The sequence below is a fragment of the Cavia porcellus genome, unplaced genomic scaffold (genome assembly GCF_034190915.1).
Source record: "Cavia porcellus strain 051 isolate PalLab524CR breed Dunkin Hartley unplaced genomic scaffold, mCavPor4.1 scaffold_11, whole genome shotgun sequence".
NCBI lineage: Eukaryota > Metazoa > Chordata > Mammalia > Rodentia > Caviidae > Cavia > Cavia porcellus.
The window spans coordinates 67,327,682-67,353,759 of record NW_026947494.1 but is presented as its reverse complement, the minus strand read 5'-3'; the positions used below and the strand labels follow the sequence as shown (position 1 = coordinate 67,353,759).

Sequence of the window (26,078 nt, the reverse complement as noted above, 5' to 3'; positions counted from 1 at the left end):
ATTTTTCTATTCTGGCTGACAAACTGAGAAGGCCTATGTTTTTCCTTTTTTTTGGAAGGGGGAGACAGGGTCTCGCTTCAATAGGCAGGATTTTATCTTATGATCCTCTTGCCTCAAATTCCTAAAATGCTGGGATTATAGGGGTGTACCACTGATCATGGTGCCAAAGGTCTAATTTGAATATGTTTGTAACACTTGCATTTTTAACTACTGTTAAGAGTAAAATCCATTTGTATGACTAAATAATGAAAAGTTATGCCTCTAAAATGAACTCACAGTTCTCTCTGACCCTTTTATCCTATGAACCAATCCTTCCCATGTCTCATAGTACACATTTCTGTTCTCTGAAAACAGGGAACTCAGGTAACAAAACCACTGAAGAATAAATTCATATCATGGACATAAACTTTTTTTTAAAACTTTTCAAAATAGTATAGAACAGTAGGTCCCTTGTGACAACATAGTAGAGAGAAGGAAAAGCATGAATTAGTTTGGCTTCCTTCCAAGACTGTAATATAGTTCCTGATATTTAAAGGAAGGGAAAGAGTCCATTAGGTTTTATTCAATCATTTTGGGAATTTTTAATCCCAATAAAAATGTTTATTTCTATAAAAGCTGTATTAATGAAAACAGCTAGTTCCCCTGAAAGGTAAAGCGTATTTCTTACAGCACTACATTATTGACTTAAAAACTTAAAGAGCTCAGGACTATCCTATTACATAAAATTTTTTCCTCCAAACTCAGAAACTTGCAAATGTTAGGCAAGCATTCTACCAGTGAGCTACACATCTAGCACCTTTCCAATTTTCAAAGCACACTAGGTTTATTAATCTCTCTGAAGTTAATCTGATGTACTGTTTACCTTTAAAAACTGATCCTTGATCATGTCAAATTTCTGCTTTTCATGCACGGCTCTGGCTGTATTTGTTCCATCAAAAGGTTCTGCAATGTTAAATGTACACAAGAAGAAGAAATAATTAAAATCAACTTTTTTTTTTGAGGTGCTAGAGACAAAACCTGGGATCTTTTGCATGCTGATGCTAGGCAACCATCCTACCTAGTTAAGCTATATCCCTATCATCTTTTTAATTAGGCTCATGTACATCAAACTGCCAATATATGATCACTTTTGACATATTAAAACAGCAATTTCATATGGCTTGCCCTAATAGCTTTACTAGATTTATGAATATAGAAAAATTTAATATAATTATAAACTGTCTAACAATGTAGCTAGAATTCAGTCAAAGAATGACCAAGAAAAGAGGAAAAATCAGGCATGTCAGGTCTAAATCATGAAAGTGCTAAAGATTTCTGAAGAATTGCAGAAAGTAAAGAATCTACCCTCAGGTAAACAAAAATAAGTTAAAGAATAAAACAGTGTCCAAAAAAATAAGCTCTATCTCCAAGAGAAGTGCCTGCTGACAAATGTTAGAAAAAGGTAATTTTAAATTTAGTTTTTATTTGTAAGTTGATTTTATCCAGCAGGAAAAGGTCAATTGGTCAACAGTGCAGGGAGTATGGAGTTAATATGTCATTAGAAAGAAATACAGTGAGAACATTAACTCTTATAAGCAGAGAAGACCAGGAGGAGTTTTTTTGTGTGTGTGTCCCCAACATATACATTCTGTGTGCATACCTTGATGCTAATTGTCTTTCATCCTCAAGATAAAGAATCCAGAAGGGGACAAGGAAACTAAACATAATACTCACAAATGGAGGATAATATAGGACATTAGAAATGAGAAGGGATGACATTGTCAGCGTATAGTAAAAATTACTAGACATTAAGAATTTTGGTGCTGAAAAATGGGATGGGAGTACTTGGAAGGATGATGTAAAGTGCAATTTTCAAAGATGAAAAACAAACGAATGCCTTACAACTGAAAGGGAGAAATGGAAGAGAAGAAAAATGGAACTGCTAAAACAGAAAAGGTAGCTGAAAGGAAAGCCTAGAAAAAATCTGAAAGGATCTATATCCTGATAGGTTGACTTTAGATTAGTCATATAATTTAAGCAGGCTCATAACTTTAATATTCAGAAGAAACACAAATAAAATATACACCCACTGTATAATTTATTAGCAAATCAAACAACAAGGCAGATTTAAATTCATACCAACACAATTAAGATGCTGCATATAATCCAAGATTAAAATATGCTCGATCTGATGGTGGTCATCTCACTTCATCAGGATTTATAAAGGTCTGCAATGTGGCATCTATAAGAGCCACACATTCTTCTTTTCCAGGGCAAGTGCTGGGGATCTAACCCAGGGTTTCATGCATGCTAAGCAAGCGCTCTCAGTTTTGTCCCTTATAGTCAGTTTCCCGCTAATTCATTCAAACAAAATGTTTCAAACATATATTCCACTACATGTAAATTAATTTTAGAGAACAAAACTATCTTCAAGCCATTCAATGTTTAAAGTAAAATCAAATTCATAAGAATCTAGCTTGTCTTACAGAATATTTTTAGTGTAAAATAGTAAGTTATTTTATTTCAATATAAAAATCACCCTATAAAGATTACATTTCCTTACATCTGTAAAGCACAAGATTAAGAATGAACCACAAGAATGCATAAGAACTGTTCAAATCCCTGAACCCCCCCCCCCAAAAAAAAACAGTTCAAATCTTAACAAATAGAAAATAATAAGTTCTCAAATTCACGTGTATTTCTCACAACAAAAGAATTTCAAATCAGCCGGGCGTGGTGGCTCACGCCTGCAATCCCAACACTTGGGAGGCTGAGGCAGGAGGATCGTTGCGAGTTCGAGATCCGCCTGAGCTACAAACAAAGTGAGCTCAAGGCCAGCCTGAACTGCATGGAGAGACCCTGTCTCAAAGACAAAAAAAAAAAAAAAAAAAACTTTAAATCATGCTTTAAATTAAAAATTTACAGCTAAAAGACTCATAAATCACTTCAGAACATAAATGTATCATTTTTTCACTAAGGTACAAGTTGTAAGCAGTCAGGTAATCCTCTCAGTACCATGACGCTAAATGAATGGTGAAGAGTAGTCATGGAGCACTACCTTCTACACAGATGTACTTATTTCTCCACTCAATACCATCAGGCCTTGGAATGGCTTTGGCTTCACGAACTGAAATCATTTGACTGCTCCAGCTATAAGAAGAAAAACACTAATGTCAACTATTTTCATAAATTTCCCTTTTTTCTATTAGTAGTAAAGCCTATCCTTATTTTCTTACAAAATGTCAAAACATGCCTCAACCCTCAGAACAATGCCTACTTGCCTCTATTTTTGGTTCTCTACACAGCACTTACCATCTTCTAACAACCTGCTTATTTACTCTGTTTATTATACTGTTATTGACCATATGCCTCTCCAAGTAGAATGAAAGTTCCAAGATGCTACCGTACTCATCTTTTTTTCGACTATTCAGTTAGTTACTATATATCAGATACTCAACACACGTTTACTAAATAAACAAAAGAGAAAAAATTTGAATGAACAAGTAAGCAAAAGTATATAAAAACTGCCAACAACACCTCAGTAAGACTTTTTTCACTTATTATAACATTAATGTGAGGTCTTCTGTTGTTTTCTGGCACCCCTAAATAATTTTTGTTCAAGTACATCTTTATTTGTATGACCTAAGAAAAAATTTTGTAATTTTCTAAAATAAGCAACTGAATATTGTTTTATGAATACAACACTCTATGAAACATAGTATTATAGTTACATACCACAAGAAGCTGTTGATAGTAAAATACTATTCAAGTGAAACAATTTCATCCACATTCCTGAAGGTTACTCATTTAATATGTGCTATACACAACTTTATACTTTGCTTTTTCAAAGACTTAAAAACTTCTTTTTCTTTCTAGCAGTTATTTTAAGTATCTTTTTTCAAAGAACAATCTAAAATAGATGATTACTCGGCTTATATATAACAGAAAACAACTGTGATGAATGACTTGGGATCTTGTTCTCGGCAGCAGCAGTTTTCTCTACCATTTCAGCAAGGACAGGCCAAAGCTTAGGACCCTCCAATTCAGACCCTCACTCTTCCTTGATGTGTCAGCCAATCTTTTCAGAATATAATCATGTGTCCACTAAGATATTTGTTTCTGAAAATGCTACGGTTAATTTCTGTATTAAATACGTAAGAAAAATTGTGTATACTGTACATTTTGGTCAATGCAAAGCACCCTGCAAGTATCATTTTCCATTTTGCTTTCATCAAAAATAATGTGTAAATACATTATACAGAGAGCTATCAGTTCTTTCATTTTAGGTCCCTCACATATTGCAGTTCCATTAGCATTAACTCCAAAAAGTCTGAGTATAGTGGCACGTGTAATCCCCATAACTAAAAAAATGAGGCAGGAGAATTGCAAGTTTAAGCCCAGACTGCACAATTTTGCAATGCAGCAAGACCCTGTCTCAAAATAAAGAAGACCAAAGATGAGGTTCAGTGCAGAGGCCCTGGGTGCAGTACCCAGAGGAGAGGGGGGAAGGTTGGGACAGGGTAGGGGCTGAGGAAGGGACAGGGAGAAGTCATAAACAGTATGTGACACATACATACACTTTATTAATCATCAACTAGGTACTAAGCTTCAACCAGCTCAAGTAACACTTACTTAAATGACTACCTCATCTGAAGTACTTCAAAGAAGAGAAACAGTTCTTTTTTCAAACAGTGGCAAAGTTTCATACTTATTACAGGGAAGAAAAAATAGGCTCTGAGAAGCAAGTTTGGATGGAACAAAAGTAGAAGAGAGAGTCAGACAGACAGACAGAGACAGAGAGACAGAGAAATAAATCCTACAGTGTAGAGCATTGAAAAATCACAAAAGCCAAAAGGATTTTGAATCACTACCACTTAGAATGATTGAAGTCTATGGCATTTTCAAGGAACTTTCAAATAGTTCTAAATTACTCTGAAATATTTCAAACATGATATATATTTATTTTCAGAGATGAATTTAAATGGTGATTTTCCTTAATTAATTTTTTAAAACATACAAGTCATCAATTAAGCCCTTTACCATACTAAGCCATTTTAACCATCATTTGTTTGCCAGTCTTCTGCATTTTATAGTAACTTAATAGTCCTTTATAGTAACTTAACAGTCCTGGGAACTGACAGGACTATTTCCAGGTACAATTCCATAAGCCTGCCTTCGTTTTAAGGATTTTCAACAGCAGGATGTAAAGTTATTATTTATTTTTACTTTACATTTTTTAAAAAAGACATACGGTCTGTCTAATTAGAGAATGCCTATGTTTAAATAGCCATATGAAACATCTGTAACATTTATACCACATTTTTAAACATCCTTTACCAGGCACTTAATCCCATCTTAAATAGAGGGAATTTTAAAATTAAATACTCCAAATTTAGAAGAAATCCTTTCTACTTTTTAACAGCTGCCAGAATTCTCTTAAGAGCACCTAATCTATTACTATGACTGTACGCCCTACAGTCAAATTTCTGATCATCTTTCATGAACAATGCGCTTGGCAAACGTGCTCTATGATGAAGTCTCAAAATCTATTTTCAAATATCAACAGCCTAGTTAGTATCATTTTGCCGAGCAAGGTAATTTCTATTAATATTAAACTTACACACCAGCATCTTGTTTCAGTTCAACATCAGTTGATTTTTCAGAGTATTTTTATCATATGACTGTATGTATGGAAGAAACACAGCTTTCTCCCATGAATCGTTTTCCCTTGAGTACCAACTTGTATGACTAAGGAGCTCAATACAGTCTACAATGTTACAGTTTTAGAGACAGACCTACATTAAATTCCAGTTCTCCTGCTAAGTAGCAGTATTGCTGTGGTTAAGTCTCACATACACAAAATTCCCTAAGCTTGACAGAAGTTTTAAGGATTAAACAAAATAAATGTCCATCATTTAAATATACAGGGCACTAGGTAAACAGGCCCAGAAAATCAAATGTTAGTATTTTAACATTTTAAAAGTAATTCTAGAACACCAGTAAACTTAAATATCATGTTCTGTTGTAACCTTACATTTTTTCCTCTTTTTCACATAAATGGAGGCTCTTGCTTTTTTAACCCTGCTGCTTCGGACTTACATTCAGATCCTGGTAACTTTTTAATCTGACTGTTTTAATTTCATTCTTCCTGAACTATTTTTTGCCAGCACCTTTCTGCTCTTCTCAATTCAGTAACTTTTAGTAACTTTAAGAATCCTCTGAGTCTAGTCCACAACCTCATCTTCTACTTTCATAATTAAAGTATTTATCAGATACCTATTATCTGGTACTAGGGAAGGTACAAGGGGCACAACTGCAAATAAAGCAGGCATAAGAGGTCTGGTATAAACTAAACTATGAAGAATGTGAATAATGTTTCTTCCTTCGTGTGCTACACTATAAACTGTCCTGAGTCAGGTTTCCTTATAGAGCTGTTGTGAATTCTACAGCGCTTTCAATAATAACAAACAGCCCACTGCAGCACACGTCATGTTCACCATTACTGCACCTGAAACTACCTGAAATACAACCCACACGAGCTAAGAGATCTCTGGGTAAATTATTCTCTCTCAATTTCCTTTTTGTCTATGCCTCACTGCGAAAGTATGAGGGCATAAAATAATACCACTTCACAGTTATAAAGTAAACTAAGCTAATGCACATATCCTGCTTAGAAGCATTTTGCTACAGTTAATAACTTATTAGTATTTCCTTCTTCAAACCCCTTCAAAAACAGTATGTTAAGGTCACTGTATCCTCTTTTATGTAAAATTCCTCTTTTTTCTTCTTCTTCCTTCCAATTTTCCCAGACTGGTAAGACCTGCTAACAATTTCTAGTCCTACTCTGTATTTAGAACTTCCACAAAAACTTTTAGTTCTGTCCAACCTGACTGTATACTGTTTCATATTTACACAATGCTCTCAAAACAAAAAAGTACAAGATATACTCCTTCATTTGCATAACACAATCCATTATTCAGACATCAAAGATAAATACAACTTTTGCAAGTTTATCATTGTTATATTTTTTACTATAAATTTTAAGTTCTTGGAAAACAGATGTTCCAACAGGACTGAAATGGCACATTAAGCCCCAACTATAAAATGAGGCAGCTACACATAAAATGAGATCACAATGAATAAACTTAAAACTAAAACTTTTTTACTTACTCAAATTCTGTAGCATAATATTTAAGAAAGCCTAGTAGGAGGTCCCCAAGACTTGATTCATTCTTTGAGAGGTAAGGAGGAATATTACATGGAGCTTGATGTACAAGGTGCAGCTGGATAGCAGGACTAAAAGATTCCTGTTTAAAAGAAAAAGAAAAAAAATCTAAAGCCATTTGAAATACATACTAAAATCCTTATAAATCCTTATCTAGATTCACTTTATAAACCCTTATCTAAATTCACTGAAGAAAAAGACAGTTTCTCTGTGTTGACAATTTGGAAATTTGAAGATTTTCTTCTACTTAAGATTTTAGCAGGGGCCAGGGATTTAGTTCAGGGGCCTAAGTGCCCGCCTGTTGAGTGTGAGGTCATAAATTTGATCCCCAGTATTAAAAAAAAATTTTTTTTTTTTTAGCAGTAATTCGAGTAACCCCAGATACCTGAAAATTTTAAGGTATTCTAATCCTTGGTGTGGGTGTATCATTTAGTTAAACCTTTATGTCAGCAAAGTATTTCTAACTTATAAATAAAATATTATATATGCCATGACTCCAGCCAGTAACAGGAATATTCTCATACATGTATTTCTTTAACTGTCCCTGTTAGGAACATATGTACTTTACATGAAGGCTGAACCAAGTACAGAGTATCAGTTTTGTCTACCTGCCATTTAATTTTCTCTCAGAGGCCACAAAAGTAGCTTCAATTATGAGAAGTATACTTATACTGATTTTAAGGTCTTCAAAATTTTGTTTTATTCTGCTTTTGGATTTTGTATTTCAGAGTGAAAAGAAGACAGATATTCAACATTAACTAAAAAAACAAAGTCAAGGAAAACAAAGCACACACATATATCACCAAACTTGTACCACAACAGTAATACAGGGGCATATTAACTGCCTTCCCAAAGGAGACAATCGTTAGAAAAAACTCATGGGTACTTGTCTTTTGGTCTGTGGCATCTGATCTTCGCACTATTAGCAGCAAGCACTAGATCTGAAATATACTAAGTGAATATTTTTATTTTTAACTAATACACATTCATAAATTAGAAAATAATCCTTTTTTCAAATTTTCTTTCCTTCCTTCCTTTTTCTGAAACTAGGGATCATATATGCTAGGCAAGCACTTTACCACTGAGATTGGGATAAAAAAAAATTTTTTTTATTTGTAGTAGGGCCTTAAAAATAAATTGCCCAGGCTAGCTGTGAACCTTTATGTCTCCTGTCTGTTTCCTAAGTCTCTGAGATTTCAGACATGAGCCACTGCTCCTGACAGAAAACAATGTAATTGTACAGTAATATCAAGAATGATTTTCTATGTTTCACCAGTGCCATCAGAACAGAAAGAACAGCTTTCTTCAAAAGCAATTGGTTAAAGCAACAGAGTAACAACTAGAGATAAAGTGGTCACACAAAAACCTACACACCAAACAGGTAGGTAACACAAAAACCTAGACTTTCAGGTGTTATTTCAATGGATAATACCTAAATAATACCAAGTTAAAATAGAAAGTAAAAGCACCCTAAATAACTAAATGTAGCATATAGAAACAGTAGTGAAGTACTGAATGCTAGTTCTCAAAAAGCATCAATCAAAACAAAAGAGCAAAACAATAAAAATCTTTACTCCCTAGTTATATTATCTACAATTCTACAAATAATGTTCACCTATCAGGAACTCTTTTTTTTTTTTAAGAAGAAAAATTCTATTGCAACCAATTGGTAGAGGCTGAATTCATGAACATAGGGATTTTCCTTTACATGTGTAATAGCTGCTGTTGTTACACCACAAAACTCAAGTGAAAATTAAGATGGGGGACTATTGTTTCTATGCCCCTTTGTCTCTCATTAGGTACAAAACTGTACTTAGGGTAACATTATTTACAACTACAAATTTAAATATTATTTTCTGGCAAGCTAAATAAGAAGTATAATATAGATCAAAAAGTCAGAAAGATGGTAGGCACAATCACTGTGTTAATTAAAAATTTAAAAAAACAGAGTCCTTATTTAACAGCTCCTGATCTGAAGGCTTCTTGTTCAATGATTTAAAGAAAGTATCAGCAATGTAAGACTAAAACTGAAAGAGTTAAGAGATCACCTCTTAAAATGCTACAAGACCGTGAACAACCTGATTAGTCTTCTCTTAGCTCCATGCTTCTCTTTTCATGATCATTACAAAAAGCCATGTCATGTTTACTGAGGAAAGATTGAAGGGGAAGAGCAAATGTTTTAAAAAAGGAGCTACAGGGAAACAGGAATTCTACCTATTATGAAACTCTCAATTTTTTGGTAATCATCCATATTACTGAAAGATCCTCTGCTTTAAGATGTCAACAAAAAATGTAAAAGAGAGCTCCCTTCTGCAGTGTCTAAGAGAAATATATACACACACTACCTCTGGTAGAATAAAGAAGTGCCAAACTTAAGCTAATGCATTAGAAAAGTACTTGAAGAGCAATATAAAATGGAAGGACAAAAACAGCCTTAACATTAAGCCCAAGCCAGTGGACAAGCAATTCTGCTGATGACATCTGTTCATTCATGAAATAAATTCTTTAGATTATCAATATTTATTGCAATCTTATTTTTAAATAAAATGAAGATTTACATTTCTAGAATTGTATCAAGACTCACATCATCAAATGTGTAATGACCTACTAATTCCTGAAACTATTTTCCAAGTAGTATTGAAAATGTTGACATTTTTGATGACATGTAATCTGCCACTTCTCTTCAATCAAAGCCAAGCTAATGCACATTTAAACTGCCTGTAAAGGCAACTTCTTGAAAAAATCTGAAGTCTGTATTTTTATCCATACAAGTGCCTACCAAAAATGGCAAAAAATATTTTTCTACCAGATTCTATCCATTTTCTTAGGCTGTAACACAATATCTTATTTATCTTCAGTTTGAAATTTAGACAACTAAGCACTTTCAAGAATAAGATGGCTCTATCGTTTATGTTGCTTTTTTAAAGTCAATGAGAAGTAGGAATGCTCAATAAATCCATACCATCACACAGCTTTTAGAGATGGTATCTTCATCCCTCCCTTTCACACTCAATATCATGAAATGAACTGAAACATATCAGTATTTTGAATATGTACCTTAAACATTATTTCCAGGGTTAGGGTGCAGGTCAGTCAGTGATACAGTACTTCCCTGGCATGAGTAAAGCCCTGAGCTCCATAAATAAATAAATATATATAAATATTTTATGATATGAAATATGAGTATTTTATTGTCATGTATATGTGTTTCAGTACCGGGATCTGAATCCAGGATCTTTGCACTGAGCTACATTCCCAGTTCTTTTTAATTCTTTTATTTTGAGAAAGGGTCTTGCTAAGTTATTCAGGCTGGGCTTGAACATGCAATCTTCTTGCCTTGGCCTCCCAGAGAGCTAGGCCTACAGGGGTGTGCCACCATGCTTGGCCAAAATTTTCCCTTTGTAAAGTACAAAAAAAATTTTTTGGTAAAGTTTTAAATAATTCCAAACTTAAAGCTGAAAGTTTGCGCTATCTGCTTTTCTTAAAGAAAAGCATCTAAATAAGAATAATCAAATACATACAAATAAAACTTAATAAGCAAGAGAAATTAGTTGAAATGTTATTAGGGAAGACTACTGTAATTTTGCCTTCCCTAAAAAATACAGTATAATAAAAAAATACTACTTTTTAATCTATTATTTGTTGCAGTAGCATTGGATCAATCATATTATCTTCATATAATCGTGTATCTTCATATATCTTCACATAATCTTAGTTTCTAATGAAACATAGTATCTTACAAATTCATTTGTTCAGAATTAAGGCAACTGTGTATGAAATTTTGTATAGTTAATAAATATTTATTATTACAAATTAGAAACAGGTTTATTTGCTCACTTTATTAGATGGACCACTGTAAAAGTGCTCTGCTGAGTAGCTTATGGGTTTCATACAAAACAAAAATATCTTGTATTAGGGGGTGGCAAGTCCTTATCCATATAAGCATCAATTTTATAATTTATCAATTTTATAATTTTCTAATATTTATAATTTTAAAATAAAAATGACCTGGTTTAAGCATTTAAGATGGCAAGATAAGACCAGACACAGAGGCACAGGTCTGTGATCTCAGCACTCAGGAGGCTAAGGCAGAGGAAGATCACTGTACATTTAAGGCCAGCCTGGGCTACAAAACGACTCCAAGGTCAGCCTGAACTGCATATGTAACAATATCTGGATATAAATTAGGACATTCATTCCTAACCTGGCAAGTCAGAAACAGGATTGTTAGGAAGCTAGGGTGAGAGTTCAGCAATAGTGGGTAAGCACAAGACTCTCACAAAGGGAAAGCTCAATAATGAGAAAAATGCCATGCAGAAGTAAACATGGAGCTGTTCAAACTAGAAAACATTTGTAAGAACCAAGATGGTATCTTTCTCCAAAGCAGCACCTATGCTCCCAAGCACAGCTCACTCAACTGTTATTTTTTATATTAGTAAAAAGGGTTTCATACAGCATAAGGTTTCACGTAAGATTTTTTCATAGCATTTTTCAATATACAATAAAAGTTTTTTTAAGTGTCAGTTTTAACTACTAGATTTTTGTACGCTAAAAAGCAGCTCTTTTTACACTGAAATCTGGGTCTCAAAGAAAAATAAGGCTGGAAAAATATAACAGTAAACAGTCAAATATTATCTCTAACCTTTCAGTATGAGATGATAATGCATGCTTTTAGAGCAAGGAAAAGAAATTTAATAAAGTCAAAAAGTTAACTTACTTTTATTACTGTACTTGATGCTTTCCTTTGTCATAACTTTTAAGACCAATCCCTAAGTGGCTGGAAGCTCATTCTCACAGTTCTTCATAGTAGCAAAAATCAGTTTTTAAAAACTTTCTGGAGGAAGATTCCAGAAAGTTGTCAAGAATGTTATCTGGTAGATGACCCATTAGAAACTGGGAGAGACCACTAAGGCAACACTGTTACAGAGAACCTTGCATGTGCACATTATAATAACTGATGTCCAAAAACAACATGGGATTCTTCTCAGTTACTGGGGGTTACATTTATCAAATGCTACGTGTTAAGTACATTTATTTTATTCTGTGGGATACACTGTAAGATCCTGAAAAATTGATCATACAAGCTCGGTAGTATGTTTGCCCCTTAATAAGGCCATTTACTAAGTTAGAAAACAATTCTTTTATGTATGAAATGTATACATTTGGCATAAACATGTACATGTTTACATATACAACATGAACAAAATAGGTAAAACTTAAGTGGTTTTAGAAGGCTGGTCAAACATTCCAAATAAGCAGGTTAAATATTATTTCCAAAACGAATCAAGAATAAGGATGACAGGACTTCCGGGAGAACATGGCGGACAGATAGCAGCAGCTACAGAGGCTCTCTGAGAGACCCAGCTTAGAATCCAGGAATGGTGCGGAGTAAGGAATCATAAGCAAGTGGAGATATGCCCTGCTTACCCAAGAATGAACTGGGCTGAGAGAAACCAACTGGGAATGCAATCCTGGTGCTATAACAAGAACAGATAAAGCCTCAGCGTGAAAGCTGGAGCCTACGCCATTGGAAGCCGTGATTTGGGTTTCCTGCCACTTCTGCAGCGTCTGAATCGGCTCGGCAGGGCGAGAGACGCCCGAAAGCTCTGAGAACGGGAATCGGTGAATGGAGTTAAGAACGGGACGGGCGGGGAACAGTGCATCGATCTGTGGTGAGTGAGGGAAATTGGACTCTTCCACAATCTAGCAGGCTCCAACAGAGGACATTCTGGGACCGGGCAGACTTGCCGGAACAGGGCGCTGTAGTGACTTCAGTCACATATTCCCCTCTCAAGCAGGATTGGTGAGCAGTGCCTAGCCTGCGTGACACTGCTGGCTGAGACCCAGTAGGCTAGCACAACCCAGGTCCCAGCGCCTGGAGGTGCACCCTAGCAGTGAAGCCTTCGGTAGGTTGACCTGGAGGGGTGGGCCCCACATTGGCTGCCAGGTCCTTAACTCCCTGGTGCACTCGATGGGTGGGAACACCTAGCCGGCGCAATTCAAATAGACTATGGCTGACAGGGAAGGAAGCTGAGCCTCCTATATATGCTTGTATATAAGGAACAAAGAGTATGGGAAGAGGGAGCAGCAAGAAAGGCTCCTCAGCCCCCAATCCTGAGAAACAGGCAATAGCAGACACGGCACCAATAGACATAAAGCGCTATTTCCAGAGCCTCATAGATGAGTTCAGGAATGAAGTTATTAAAGACCTGAAGCAAGATATAAGCAGAACAGTTAGAGAAATGCTAAGCACCACCCAAGAAAAAACAGATGGTGGAATGGAAGAAGAGAAAAAAAGGGGAGAACTGTTTGACAGAGAAAACATAGAATACGTGATGCAGGTTCAAAGAGATTACCAAGAAACTAAAAACTCTTATCGAAAACTGGCATAACAGCTTGAAAGAAACTAAGGATAGATTATCTGAACTGGAGGGCAAATTTGTAATATGGGAGAATGAAATGAAAAACTTCTTAAAAATAACAAAGAAACAAACAGCAATAATACAAAGACTAGAAGATGATAAGAGGATCTATAACTTAAGAATTAAGAACATAAAAGAAGAGGTAGGGAAATAAACAAATGAACTACAAGAGCTACTTACAGAAATAATGCAGGAGAATTTTCCTAATTTAGCAAAAGGTACAGATACTCAGATGTATGAAGCATACAGGACCCTAGCCACCTACAACTCAAACAGAGCAACACCCAGGCATATAATAATCAAAATACCAGAAATCCAATATAGGAACAGAATATTAAAAGCCGTCAGAGACAAGAAACAGATCACTTACAAGGGAACATCCATCAGAATTACAGCAGACTTCTCGGCACAAAACATCAAATCACAAAGAGCATAGGGGGAAATAATTCAAACTTTGAAAGATAATAACCTCCAGCCAAGATTGATATATCCTGCACAACTATCCCTGGAATTTGATGGAAAAACAAGGTGCTTCCAGGATAAAGAGGAACTAGGGGAATATGCAACCACCAATTCAATTCTACAGAGAATACTGCAGGTTATTCTAAAATAGAAAAATACCAAGATTCCAGAAATAGTGGCAGAGAGGCCACAATGAATGGAGCAGAAAACAAAATGAAGACAAACTGACAACTAATGACAGAAAAAGAGCTCAACAGAAATGAGGCAGAGAAGGTTGGATGGTAGGAAAAGCTATTTTGGAGAAAACGACATCATAATAGCTAGTGTTGATTTAGTAACATCTTGCTTTGAAGTCCCATCAAGCTTTTGCTCTTCTGTCTCCATTGGTCTTAACATGTTGTATCTTACTGGATTTTATTACATATGATAGGATAAACAAAAATTTTTATAGACAAGGAGATTATACAGAAACCATTGTTCGTTTTCTGTTAGTTGATTCTAAATACCCTGTAATACTGTTATTCTCTTGAATGGTTTTACATTGTTTTGATATATTTGATGCTACAGTATACGAAGTTATACTCAAGATTTCAAGGAAAGAGACAATATGGTAACTACTTTTTTGTCGCGATTATTTTGCAGTGAAACACTATTTTACTTAAATGGTTATGTTTTGATCTGTGCTGTTTTGTTGTTATGCCCTCTTTTATCTCAATTTCCATTTTATTATTTACTTTTTCATTTTTATCCTTTTAATTAAGGGAAAAGTAAATAAAAAATAGCAGGATATATTATAGTAACCCACTTTGATTTTCTATTCACTTGATTTAAAGCCCTGTATTGTTCTCACCATCTTGTTTTGACTGGTGTTCCTCTATTCTGTTTTGCTTGATAGTACCAGGTTTGACAGTTTAGGCAACAGCTGTGAAGATAGTGGGATTCATTATGACGCCCATTCTGGTTGACTATTACCTACTTTTGAAGACGTGTAATGTTTCCCATGTTTTGGTTTTGTTGGTTTGGTTCTTTACTGTTTTGTTCAATTTTATTATAACTGATGATATAGGTAATTCTATTTGAGATAGCGGGAGGCATTATGGTAACCATTGTTGATCACCTTGTATTGTTTTTACATTATCTATTGTATCCACCCTTTTGATTTGACCGACCTGTTCTGTTATGTCACATTTGGTTTTACTCTCTTCCAAAAAACTAATAAGAACTGTGGGTGTAATAAAACCAAAAATGTGTAATAGTTATTGTACAAAAGAGAGGAAAAGAAAGTGCTCGAAACGATATAACTGCATGTATATTTAAGTGTATAAGATAGACAATGATATTACTGAATTTTGTTGGATCACTGAACAGAACTGTTTGCAGTCTCACTGTTTGAATGTCCACTTTGTATGCTTTAATTTTGGAACTTGAACAAATATTTTTAAGATGACAATATGTAATCTAGTAACTGGTGATTTCCTACTGTTTAATTTTTTTCTGAAATTCTGTATAACTTGTACCCTTTTTCTGCTTTTTTTTTTTTTTCTCCTGAAATAAAAAATAAATAAAGAAAGAAAGAATAAGGATGACAATGGAGGTAAACAGATGGAGAGACTGCAAACCCCATCCCCAAGAGGAAACAGAATGCTGGAGGAAGAATATGCGAAAAACAGAGAAGAAGCAAGAATACATATAGCTTACGAATATGAACATTACATTACCTATGCTTTTCTAAACTCAAAGCAAATGCATGCTAATTATTTTCTAATAGACACACTTAATTTTTTTAAGTTTCCAATTAATCTCAGCATCCTTTACAAGGACAAGAATGTTACCTCTTGGTGTATTACTTGGCAAGATCAAATGAAAGATAAAAAGATTATCAATTATTTGACTTCTTAATTTTTCTCCTGCTTTTCAAAATATAAACATATGAGGCTAAAAAATTCTTGTAACAAAAGAAATGCTACAAAACTAATTTTGAAATCATATAAAATGTTATCATGTATGGAACTTAGCCTTATAACTTTTTTTTTTTTTTTGTATTTTTCCTTTTTATCGGTACCGGGGATCGAAGACACGACTACCTGCTTACTAAGGCAAGCGCTTATGCCACTGAGCTAAATCCCCAGGCCCAGCCTTATAACTTTTATGTCCACATTATTACTACATTTAATAATTATATATACACTTGACACATATGTATTATAAAAATGTATAAGAAACACTTACTGGGTAAATTTTTTGGAGGGATGGAAGAATGGGTTCAGGTAGGGCTATAAAAAGAAAAAGTTTAAAGCTTTCATGATTCACATAATTCATGTTACAATACAATAATCTGTCAGCTACACCCCAGGAGTTTATATTAAAATTCAAGTTTTAATTTAATGAAAACTGCTTCTTGAAAATGTAAATTTAAGATATATCTAAATTGATAATCTAAGGTTAATAATAATAATGTCTATTCCTATCTAAATCAATGTTCCTTCTGTGGATTTATAGTAACAAGATATCAAAAAACAGAATATCATTTGATCCAATATCAGACACATGCACATAAAGTAAGCAAGACAAAGATTATTCTACAGACAGTAAATGGACATTGTTGAAATGGATGTAGCTATCAAAAGTATATAGTTTAATGATATTATACCAGGAAAAAAACAACTCTATTGCAATTATTCTCTATAACTCAATTTCTGCTAACAATCACAAAACTGAAATCATTCCAGGAAAATGATCTATTGAAAAAGTATCTAAATTGCAAAACACATCTTCATATATTTTTAAGAGAGTACTTCAGCAAAGATTAGAAATCTAAATCAGGAGATTTGATTTACTTTACTAAAAAATAAGTGAAATTTCATACAAAGAAACTATTATCAAAAAAAATTATCGTCATTTTATCTTTCTTCACCACTAAATTGTAATACCCAAATTCAATCTCATTAAATGCATTAACAGTAATTTTATATCCTCCTGAAATAAACAATACAATGTCTTAAGAATGGCAAAAACAGAAATTATACATTTTCAAGACTTCTTTCATACTAGAAGTCAAATATAATAGCATATGCTAACTAAGGATTAGGACTGTAATTAAAATATATTAAATATATAATATTTAAATATATTAAAATATATGCTAACATAATTATACTCAGTAACAAAAAAACTTTATACTCAATAACAAAGAAACTTTCAAATATGACTTATGGAATACAATAATGTTATACACTATCAACCACTAGACCAAATGGCAGGGTCTCCAACTATAATTATAAATTTATACCACACAGTATAGAGTAGGATAATTTAAATTTCCCTTCTATATCACTGCTACATTCCCAAACTGAAAATCGGAATCAAATAAAATTCTGTAATAATATGAATGGATATAGCATATGACAGGATATTAGAAGAAAACAAAGACATATTACTTACCAAAATCACTCTTAGAAGAAAATAGACAGACAGACAGACAGACAGACAGATGTCTATATTGTATCTATGCATACTGTTTCTTCTCCAAAGGCATTTAAATGCTCAAAGTTCTAAAGATCCTCCAAGTAAATTCAAGTATCTTAATAGTTTTCTCTCAACTTTTACTTAGTTATCTTTTCATATATAATCTACTATTGAAATATATTCTAGGGAATATCTTAGTCTTTTCAATCTTTCTAATGCATAGAAGGTAAGTTTCCTTGCTAGTAAAATAAAAAAATATTAGAATACTTAAGAAATTAAAGGAAATTTAAAGGTCAAAGACTCATGTTACAGATGAGAATATGAAGGATATAGAGGTATAATAACTTGATCAAATTCACAAAAAATAGTTCTTTGTGGCAGATCCAGAACTGCTAAGTGTAACTTGCTGTCTCTTATATATCTTTTTCCCTCACAGTAAGGCAATAACTACTATGAAAGCAACTACATATCTCAATCACTAATTTCTTCAATGGAGGAGTAGCCTTTATTTGCCAATACAGAGTTACATACAATTTCTGGTCATTGATGTTTAACATAGACCTAGAAATGGTTTACAAACCACTTAAGTAAATGGAAGTACCTCATCAAGACAAAAATTAATTTTATAAAGTTAAAACCAGATTTTATTATGATTCATTACACCGATAAGATTCAAATGCTTGAATTTTCAACTTGTTTAGTGCTTTTTTTTTTTTTTTTTTTTTTTTTTTTTTTTTTTTTTTACTTTTTTGAGACCAGGACTCACTATGCAGAACAGACTGGCCTTCAGCTCACTTTTTTAGTCAAGCTGATCTTGAACTTACAATGATCCTCCTGCCTCAGCTTCCCAAGCGCTAGGGTTACAGGCATGAGCCATCACACCTGGTTGCTTAGTGCATTTTCTAAAGAAATCAATCAAATTAAATATTTTATTGTAAGAAGAGACAGAATATATTGTGGCTGTTATACATATTAAAATCTCTACTTAAATCCAACTTTGAAAACACTACTAAAATTAAAGTGTAAACAGACAGTAGACGGTGATATATTATCTTTGTATTATAAATTTTACAAGAAAATCTACTCTATTCAATTCTTAATAAGTGAACTACAATACACAAAAGGACAGAAGCCACTAAAAACTAGTAGTATACTTCAAACTGAATACTAAAATTGGACAAAAAAAATGATTAGTGATACATAAAGTATTATCTAAAACAACCAGCACTGTATTTCCAATCCTTTTAAAGGGGAAATCAACATCAAATCTGTGGATAAACAACTGACCACGAATTAAAAACATATTATGATGAGCTTGTAACTTTTAATGATGAAAACAAAGATTATCAACCTTTCTGATTAGTTCATTAAAACTTAGATCCACTTAACTATTTCAATTCTTTCTAATTCAAAAAATGTTATTTCATTGCTCTTTTTCATATATAGCATATCTAATATATTAAAATATAAAAAAACAAATCAAACTGTCCATAAATAATGCAATACTGTACATACGTCTTCAGTAATATATACATAAACACAAATAGTTCTTTTTAAAATATTGATATTATGATGCATAAGAAAATGCATCTTTCATATCATTAAATTTCTTAAAATCATCATTTTCATATTATCTACATTATAATTAAACCACTTCCCTTATCTTAAAAACTACAACTATTTCAAGAAATGCTACCAAAAAATAACCTTATATATAAATATGTATATGCTATTACCTTCATAGAAATTCCTAGAAATGGAATCAAGTCAAAGAACATGAACATAATTACTACAACATGGCTTTCCAGAAGGGTTGAACCAAACTGATACTCTCACTTTAAAGGTGTAAATTACATAGTCATTTTTTTCTTAACTGCCAATTTAGTCCATCATATGTCATATACATTTGCAATTAAAATTTTTGGTGATAAATAGGAGTTTAACTTTACAGTTTGAAGTTAACAAGCTAAAATGCCAAATTCATGCTGAAAACCATATCCCTAAATGAACAAAGAAATAAAAGATTGACATCCAGTGAAAATTAAGAACATTAACATGAATCACTTTGGTCAAACAATGGCACCCTATTTTCAGACAAGGTTACAGATGTACACAAAAGTAAAATTAAGATTTTCTTAAGAACTACCTTTGAGATAAATAAGAAATACAGGTCATAGATTCACCCATCAAGGTAGAAGTTTCCTTAATTATGATAAAGAGAAGAATAATAGACTGAGTGAGAGAGAGAAAAAGAGAGAGAGAGTGTGTGTGTGTGTGTGTGTATGCGCATGTGTGTATGCGCGCGCGTGTGCGCACAAGGGAGGTAACAATACTTTTAAGGATGGTCTCTTTATTACTGTGAGATTATATACATCTTACCTTTTTGGTGTAGTATGTACCATTTTATGTAAGTCATGGTAGCAGTAGATTTTATTTCTGATAATTAATAAGACAAAAATGAAAAAAACAGGTCCTGCTAAACTTTAAAGTCTTGGAATAATGCCATAATGCACAGAGGTAAAGAAAATGTAAAAACACTATTCATTTAAGAAAACAAAGCTTTTGCAAAAAAGAAAAAAAAAATACAACCAAATATACATTCATTTATAGTAGTTCGTTTGACCAAAATCTGGAATTAACAAAACTGAACGTGGCATTTAATGTTTGACTAGATATATTTTGAAACCTAGTAAAGGAAATAAAGTTGGAAAAAATAAACATTAACAAATTTGGGTGTGGAAATAAGAATAACTGGAGTTTTCTTCCTTCTTTCCACTTTAGTGTGCTTTCGATTTCCAGTGTGTGTGTGAACAACTTATTCAAACTGAATTTTTAAATATAAAATAATTAAAATTTATCATAAACTTTTAATTATGACTTTAAATATAGTCATTCTGAAACAAAAGTGCCAAATTAAGTTATGTAATCAAGAACCTCACTAATGCTTCTACCCATTAAAATGCTGAAACTGAATAATGGAGAAATAATCTTGTTCATTCATTCACTGGAAGTAATTTCTTATTCTAGGGCAGCCTTCTGAAAATAAGGGAATTTCTAACAATCCACTATGTCCTTGAACTGCCCTTTCTCAAAGCACTAGGATGACCATCTTTTCGATCCTTCTATGAGTAAATCACTCTACGAAGACATGTTCAATTTGATCATTATCAGCCTATTCCGTATCAAAAAGAAGCATGGTGTCCCAGGACCTTACAAAACTATACTTTCCGATCTCAACTACTGATCCATACACCAAGAAAAATATGCCTCCTCCTTTTCTCTGAACCCTTAGTTCAGAAGCACTGCTACACAGGCATTAGATCCTAGATTTTGCTTCCACCTTTAACAAAACTGCTCATATTAACTGTTATCATTGTCAGAATCTAAATATAAAAGGCACCAAACAATGCTTTTAAACAGGTTTTTTTTCAAATATCACTGCACTGTAATAATGTTATAGATCACATAACACTGATACAGAAGAATCATAACTTCTAAGCTATTAGATGTGCCAAGTTCATGTTCCCTGAAATCAAAGAATTAGTTTTAAAGGATAACAGAGGTTAAGAGTAGGAAAGGTTTATTGAGAGGTAGGCTGTCCAATGCCCTTTGTTAGAGGTAATTTACACAGCAAAGTCAAATAGTGGGTACAACATAGATCAAAGTATAGCCAATCTATTGAGTTTCAAGTATAGATGCTTAGCTAATATTGGTCCAATAGGGAAGACAAAGGCATTTTGGGGAAAGGATGGGTCTAATGCTCTGGTTACCCACCTGGGTGACTGATACCTAATCTGGACTTGCTGCGCCAGGCCAGACTAATTACAGTATGATCACAACTTATGGTCGATCCCTTACAGAGACATTAGGTCTTTATTTTTTGGCCTGGTCTTTTTCAGATGTGCCTGGGACAATAATTTTGATGTCTTTATTTTTTCTGCTGACTGCCTTGAGTGCCCAGTCCTTTTCTGACTATAATATCACTATACTGACAGTGAATTATCAGAATCTCAACTCATGCAACAGATCACATTTTATTAGTAACCCACTACTGCTAACGTTTATTGATAATTCATGTTTTGGAAGATGACAGTTATTAAAAATCTTTTTTTACATGTACAGAATTTAAGCTCCATAAATAATACCACTGTTGCATCAAGAACCAGATATCCACTTATCACCATTCTTATTCAATACAGTTCTGACACATTATCCAGAGCAATTAGGCAAAAGAAATAAAAAGGATACAAAAGGAAAATGTTAAAATTATTACTTGCAGGTGACATGATTTAGAAGACCTCAAAAATTCCACCAAAAAAAATTTAGACTTAAAACAAATTCGGTAGCATAGCTACAAAATCGACCTCAAAAATCAAGAGCATTTCTGTTCACAAAAAACAAAGTCACTGAGAGAAAAATTAGGAAAACATCTTTCACAATAGCACCAAGAAAAATGAAATACTTACAAATCAGACTAACAAAGTAAGTAAAAGACTTTTTACATTGAAAACTAAGAACTCTGAAAAAAAAAAGATTAAAGAGGGTATCAGAAAATGGAAATATAATTCCCTGTTCTTGGGTAGGAATAACCAATATAGTGAAAATGGTCATACTCCCAAAATTGTTGTACTGAAAACTACAATACTCTGAAAAAAAAGATTAAAAAGGATATCAGAAAATGGAAACATAGTTCCCTATTGTTGGGTAGAAAGAACCAATATAGTGAAAATGGCCATATACCCACAATTGTTATACCTATTTAATGCAATCTCAACCAAAATACAATAGTATAACTCACAGAATGAGAGAGAATAATCCTAAACTTCATCTGGAACCAGAAGAGACCTAGAATAACAAAATTCTGGGCAATAAAGACAAAATGTGGGCATCACAATCCCTGACTTGAAATTATATTACAAAGCTACTGTGACAGAAAACAGAATGGTACTGGGGGAAGGGAGAAAGAAAAAAGAGCTGAGAATCAATGAAAACAGACTAGAAGATGCAGAAACAACTCCCAACACACTCAGCTTCCTTATCTTTGACAAAGAGGCCAGACACTTTCATTGGAAGAATGATAAATCTCTTTAACAAATGGTGCTAGGAAAACTGGCTTTCTACATGCCAAAGACTAAACTTATACCCATATCACTTATCATGCACTAAAGTCAAAATAGAGCTCAGATCTAAATACTGAAACAAAAGCACTAAATTTGCAGTAAGACAGAGTAGGCAGAACTCTTAAAAGACTTAGGTGTAGGCAATGATTGTATGAACAAAACCTCCAATTGCAAAGGAAATATCATAAAGAATCAACAACTGAGATCTCATTAAAAAGTTTTTGTATAGCAAAAAAACTACCAACAAAGTGAAGGGACAACTCCCAAAGTGGGAAAAAATTTTTGCTAGTTGTTCCTCACACAAATGATTATAACCAGAATATATAAAAAGCTCAAAACAATCAGACCCCCGAAATTTAGACTCAAAAATGAACACCTGAAAAAGACATTTCTAAGATGAATAATAACAGCCAAACATACATATGAAAAAAATACTCAACGCCAATGGTCACTGGTGAAATGCAAATTAAAACAATACTTTATTACAGAGAAATCAACCAGTAACAAATGCTGGCAGGATTGTGGGGGAAAAAACAAACAACATCAGAATATACATTCTTCTCAGCTGCACATGGGATGTTCTCTAAACTACACCATACACTAACCCATAGAATATGCTTAAAGTAAATGCAAAGGAAATGAAATTATTCCATGCATATTATCTGACTATAGTGCACAGAAATTGGAAATTAATGGCAAAATAAAACTACAAAAACTTACATAAACACATAGAAATTAATCCTCTTGAACAACTAATGGGTCAGAGATGAAATTAAAGAAGAAGCTGGACATTAAAAGAAAATTAATGAAAATGCAGATACAACGTAACAGAACTTGTGGGACACAATGAAAGTAGTCCTAAGAGAGAAATTTTAGCAGTAAATTCTCACATCAGGAAAACAGAATGAGCACAAATAAACCATATAATGTTGCCCCTGAAGCTTCTAGAAAAGAAGAGCAAGTCAAAACCAAAGCTCCGAAGGCAGAAAATTATAAACATCAGAGCAGAAATCAATATAATTAGACTAAGAAAACAATACAAAGAATTCATGAAATCTAGAGTTGGTTCTTTCAAAGAATATACAAAATTGATAAACCCCTAGCTAACCTTATCAAGAAAAGGAAAAAACTCAAATTCACACAGTGAGGAATACATTGCATAAAACAACTACAGATCCTGTGGGAAGTCAGAGGATTATTAACACCTATTTCGAAAATCTTTATTGATATAGGCTGGGAAACAGAAGCAATGGACAGATTTCTAGAAATGTATGAATTGCCGAAGCTGAATCAAAAAGAAAGAAAAATAATAACCCAATATGTGCTACTAAAATTGAAACCATAATTAAAACCCAACAAAAACAAAAGAGGAAAAAAAAAAAAAACACCTTATCAACAAAGAAAAGCCCAGGTCCTGATGGATTTGTGGCTGAATTCGTCAAGAAATTTACAGAAGATTGAATGCCAATAATCATTATGTGTGTGAGAGAGGGAGGGAGAGAGAGAGAGAGAGAGAGAGAGAGAGAGAGAGAGAATGAGAGAGACAGAGAGACAGACTGAAGATTGAACTCACAATCCTGCGCTTGCCAAGAAGGTGCTTGAGCCACTGAGCTAAATCCCTGGTACTCCTCAAATCCTATAATGAAACTGAAACTCCCTAACGCATTCCTGGAGGGAAGTATTACTCTGATACCAAAACCAGAGAAAAACTCAACCAAAAAAGAGAACTACAGGCCAATCTCCCTAATGAATATAGGTGCGAAAATCCTCAATAAAATACTAGCAAAGAGAATGCAATAAACCATCGAGAAGGTTACACATCATGACCAAGTGGGATTTATCCTAAGAATGCAGGTGTGGTTTAATATATGCAAATCAATAAATGTAACAGACCATATCAACTGAGCCAAAGACAAAAATCAAATGATCATCTTAAGAGATGCAGAAAGTTTTTGCTGAAGTCAAACATTCATTCATGATAAAAAGTCTACAGAAAATTGGAATCGATGGTCTTTAACTCAACCTGAAAAAAGTCATCTATGACAAACCAGCAGCCAACATCATAATAAATGGACAAAACTGAAAGCTTTCACTCTAAAATCAGGAATAAGACAAGGATGTCCATTATCACCATTTCTATTCAACAGTTATGGAAACATTAGCCAAGCCAATTAAAGATAGAGAAATAAAAGGAAGAAGATATGAAAGGAAAAAGTTAAACTATCACTATTCACACATGACATGATATTCTACATACAAGACCCCCAAAGCTCCACCAAAAGACTGCCAGAGTTAATAAGCAAATTCAGCAGCACAGATGGGTACAAAGTCAACACTCAAAAATTAACAGTATTCTTATACACAAACAACAAATTCACTCAGAGAGAAATTAAGGAAACCATGCCCTTCACAACAGCACCCAAAAAAAATGAAATACTTAGGAATCAATCTAATAAAGGAAGTAAATAAAGAGCTATACATCACAAATTACAGTACTCTGAAAAAAGAAATTGAAGAGTATCACAAAATGGAGCTGAGTATGGTGGCACACACCTGTAATTCCAGCACTTGGGAGGCTGAGGCAGGGATGTTGCAAGTTCAAGACCAGCCTGGGTGAGATTTCATTTCATTCCAGAAAGAATAGCTGCCATCAAGAAAACAACTGATAGACTTCCGGGAGAACATGGCGGACAGATAACAGCAACTACCGGAGGCTCTCTGAAAGACTCGGCTCAGAAGCCAGGAATGGTGCGGACTAAGGAGACATAAGCAGGTGGAGATATGCTCTGCTGACTCAGGAACGAACTGGGCTGAGAGAAACCAACTTGGAATGCAGTCCTGGTGCTAAAACAGGAACAGAAAAGCCTCGGTGTGGAGCTGGACCCCGCGCCACTGTAAGCCGCTATTTGGGTTTCCCGCCGCGCGGCAGCTGGCTGCCTTTACAGTGGCTCAGCAAGGAGAGAGACACGCAGAAGCTCTGAGAACAGCAATCTGCGAACGGTAGGGAGGCGTGCACTGACTTGTGGTGAGGTGAGTGAGAGAAACTGACACTCTACCACAGTTTGACTCCAGCGGAGGACTTTCTGGGCCCGAGCAGTCCTGCGGGAGCAGGGCGCAGTGGCGACTCCAGCCACACATCCCCCTCTTGGGCGGGATTGGTGAAAAGTGCCTGGCCTGCGTGACGCTGCCGGCGGACCTGGTAGGCTGTCCCAACCCAGATCCCAGAGCCTGACGGTGGCCCAGAGGGGCGACTCCCGCGTAGGCTGCCTGGTCCGTAACTCCCTGGTGCGCAGCAGTGAGCGGGAACACCTAACTGGCGCAATTCGAACAGGCTGTGGCTGACTGGGAGAGAAGCTGGGCCTCTTATATAAGCTTGCATATATAAGGAACAGAGAAGAAGAGGCA

At 34.2% G+C, this 26,078-nt stretch overlaps 1 protein-coding gene across 6 annotated transcripts in view; it reads right to left on the bottom strand.

The window, feature by feature from the left end:
• Tent2 (terminal nucleotidyltransferase 2) overlaps positions 1 to 26,078 on the bottom strand; it is a 69,780-nt gene that overhangs the window by 2,678 nt on the left and 41,024 nt on the right. For all 6 annotated transcript variants that reach the window (XM_013146621.3, XM_063258418.1, XM_063258423.1 and 3 more), the window contains 4 exons: positions 16,318 to 16,361; positions 7,150 to 7,286; positions 3,038 to 3,129; positions 863 to 942 (listed from right to left, as the gene is read on the bottom strand). In XM_013146621.3, coding sequence (XP_013002075.2) covers positions 863 to 942; positions 3,038 to 3,129; positions 7,150 to 7,286; positions 16,318 to 16,361 — 353 coding nt within the window. The remainder of the gene's footprint in view (positions 1 to 862; positions 943 to 3,037; positions 3,130 to 7,149; positions 7,287 to 16,317; positions 16,362 to 26,078) is intronic.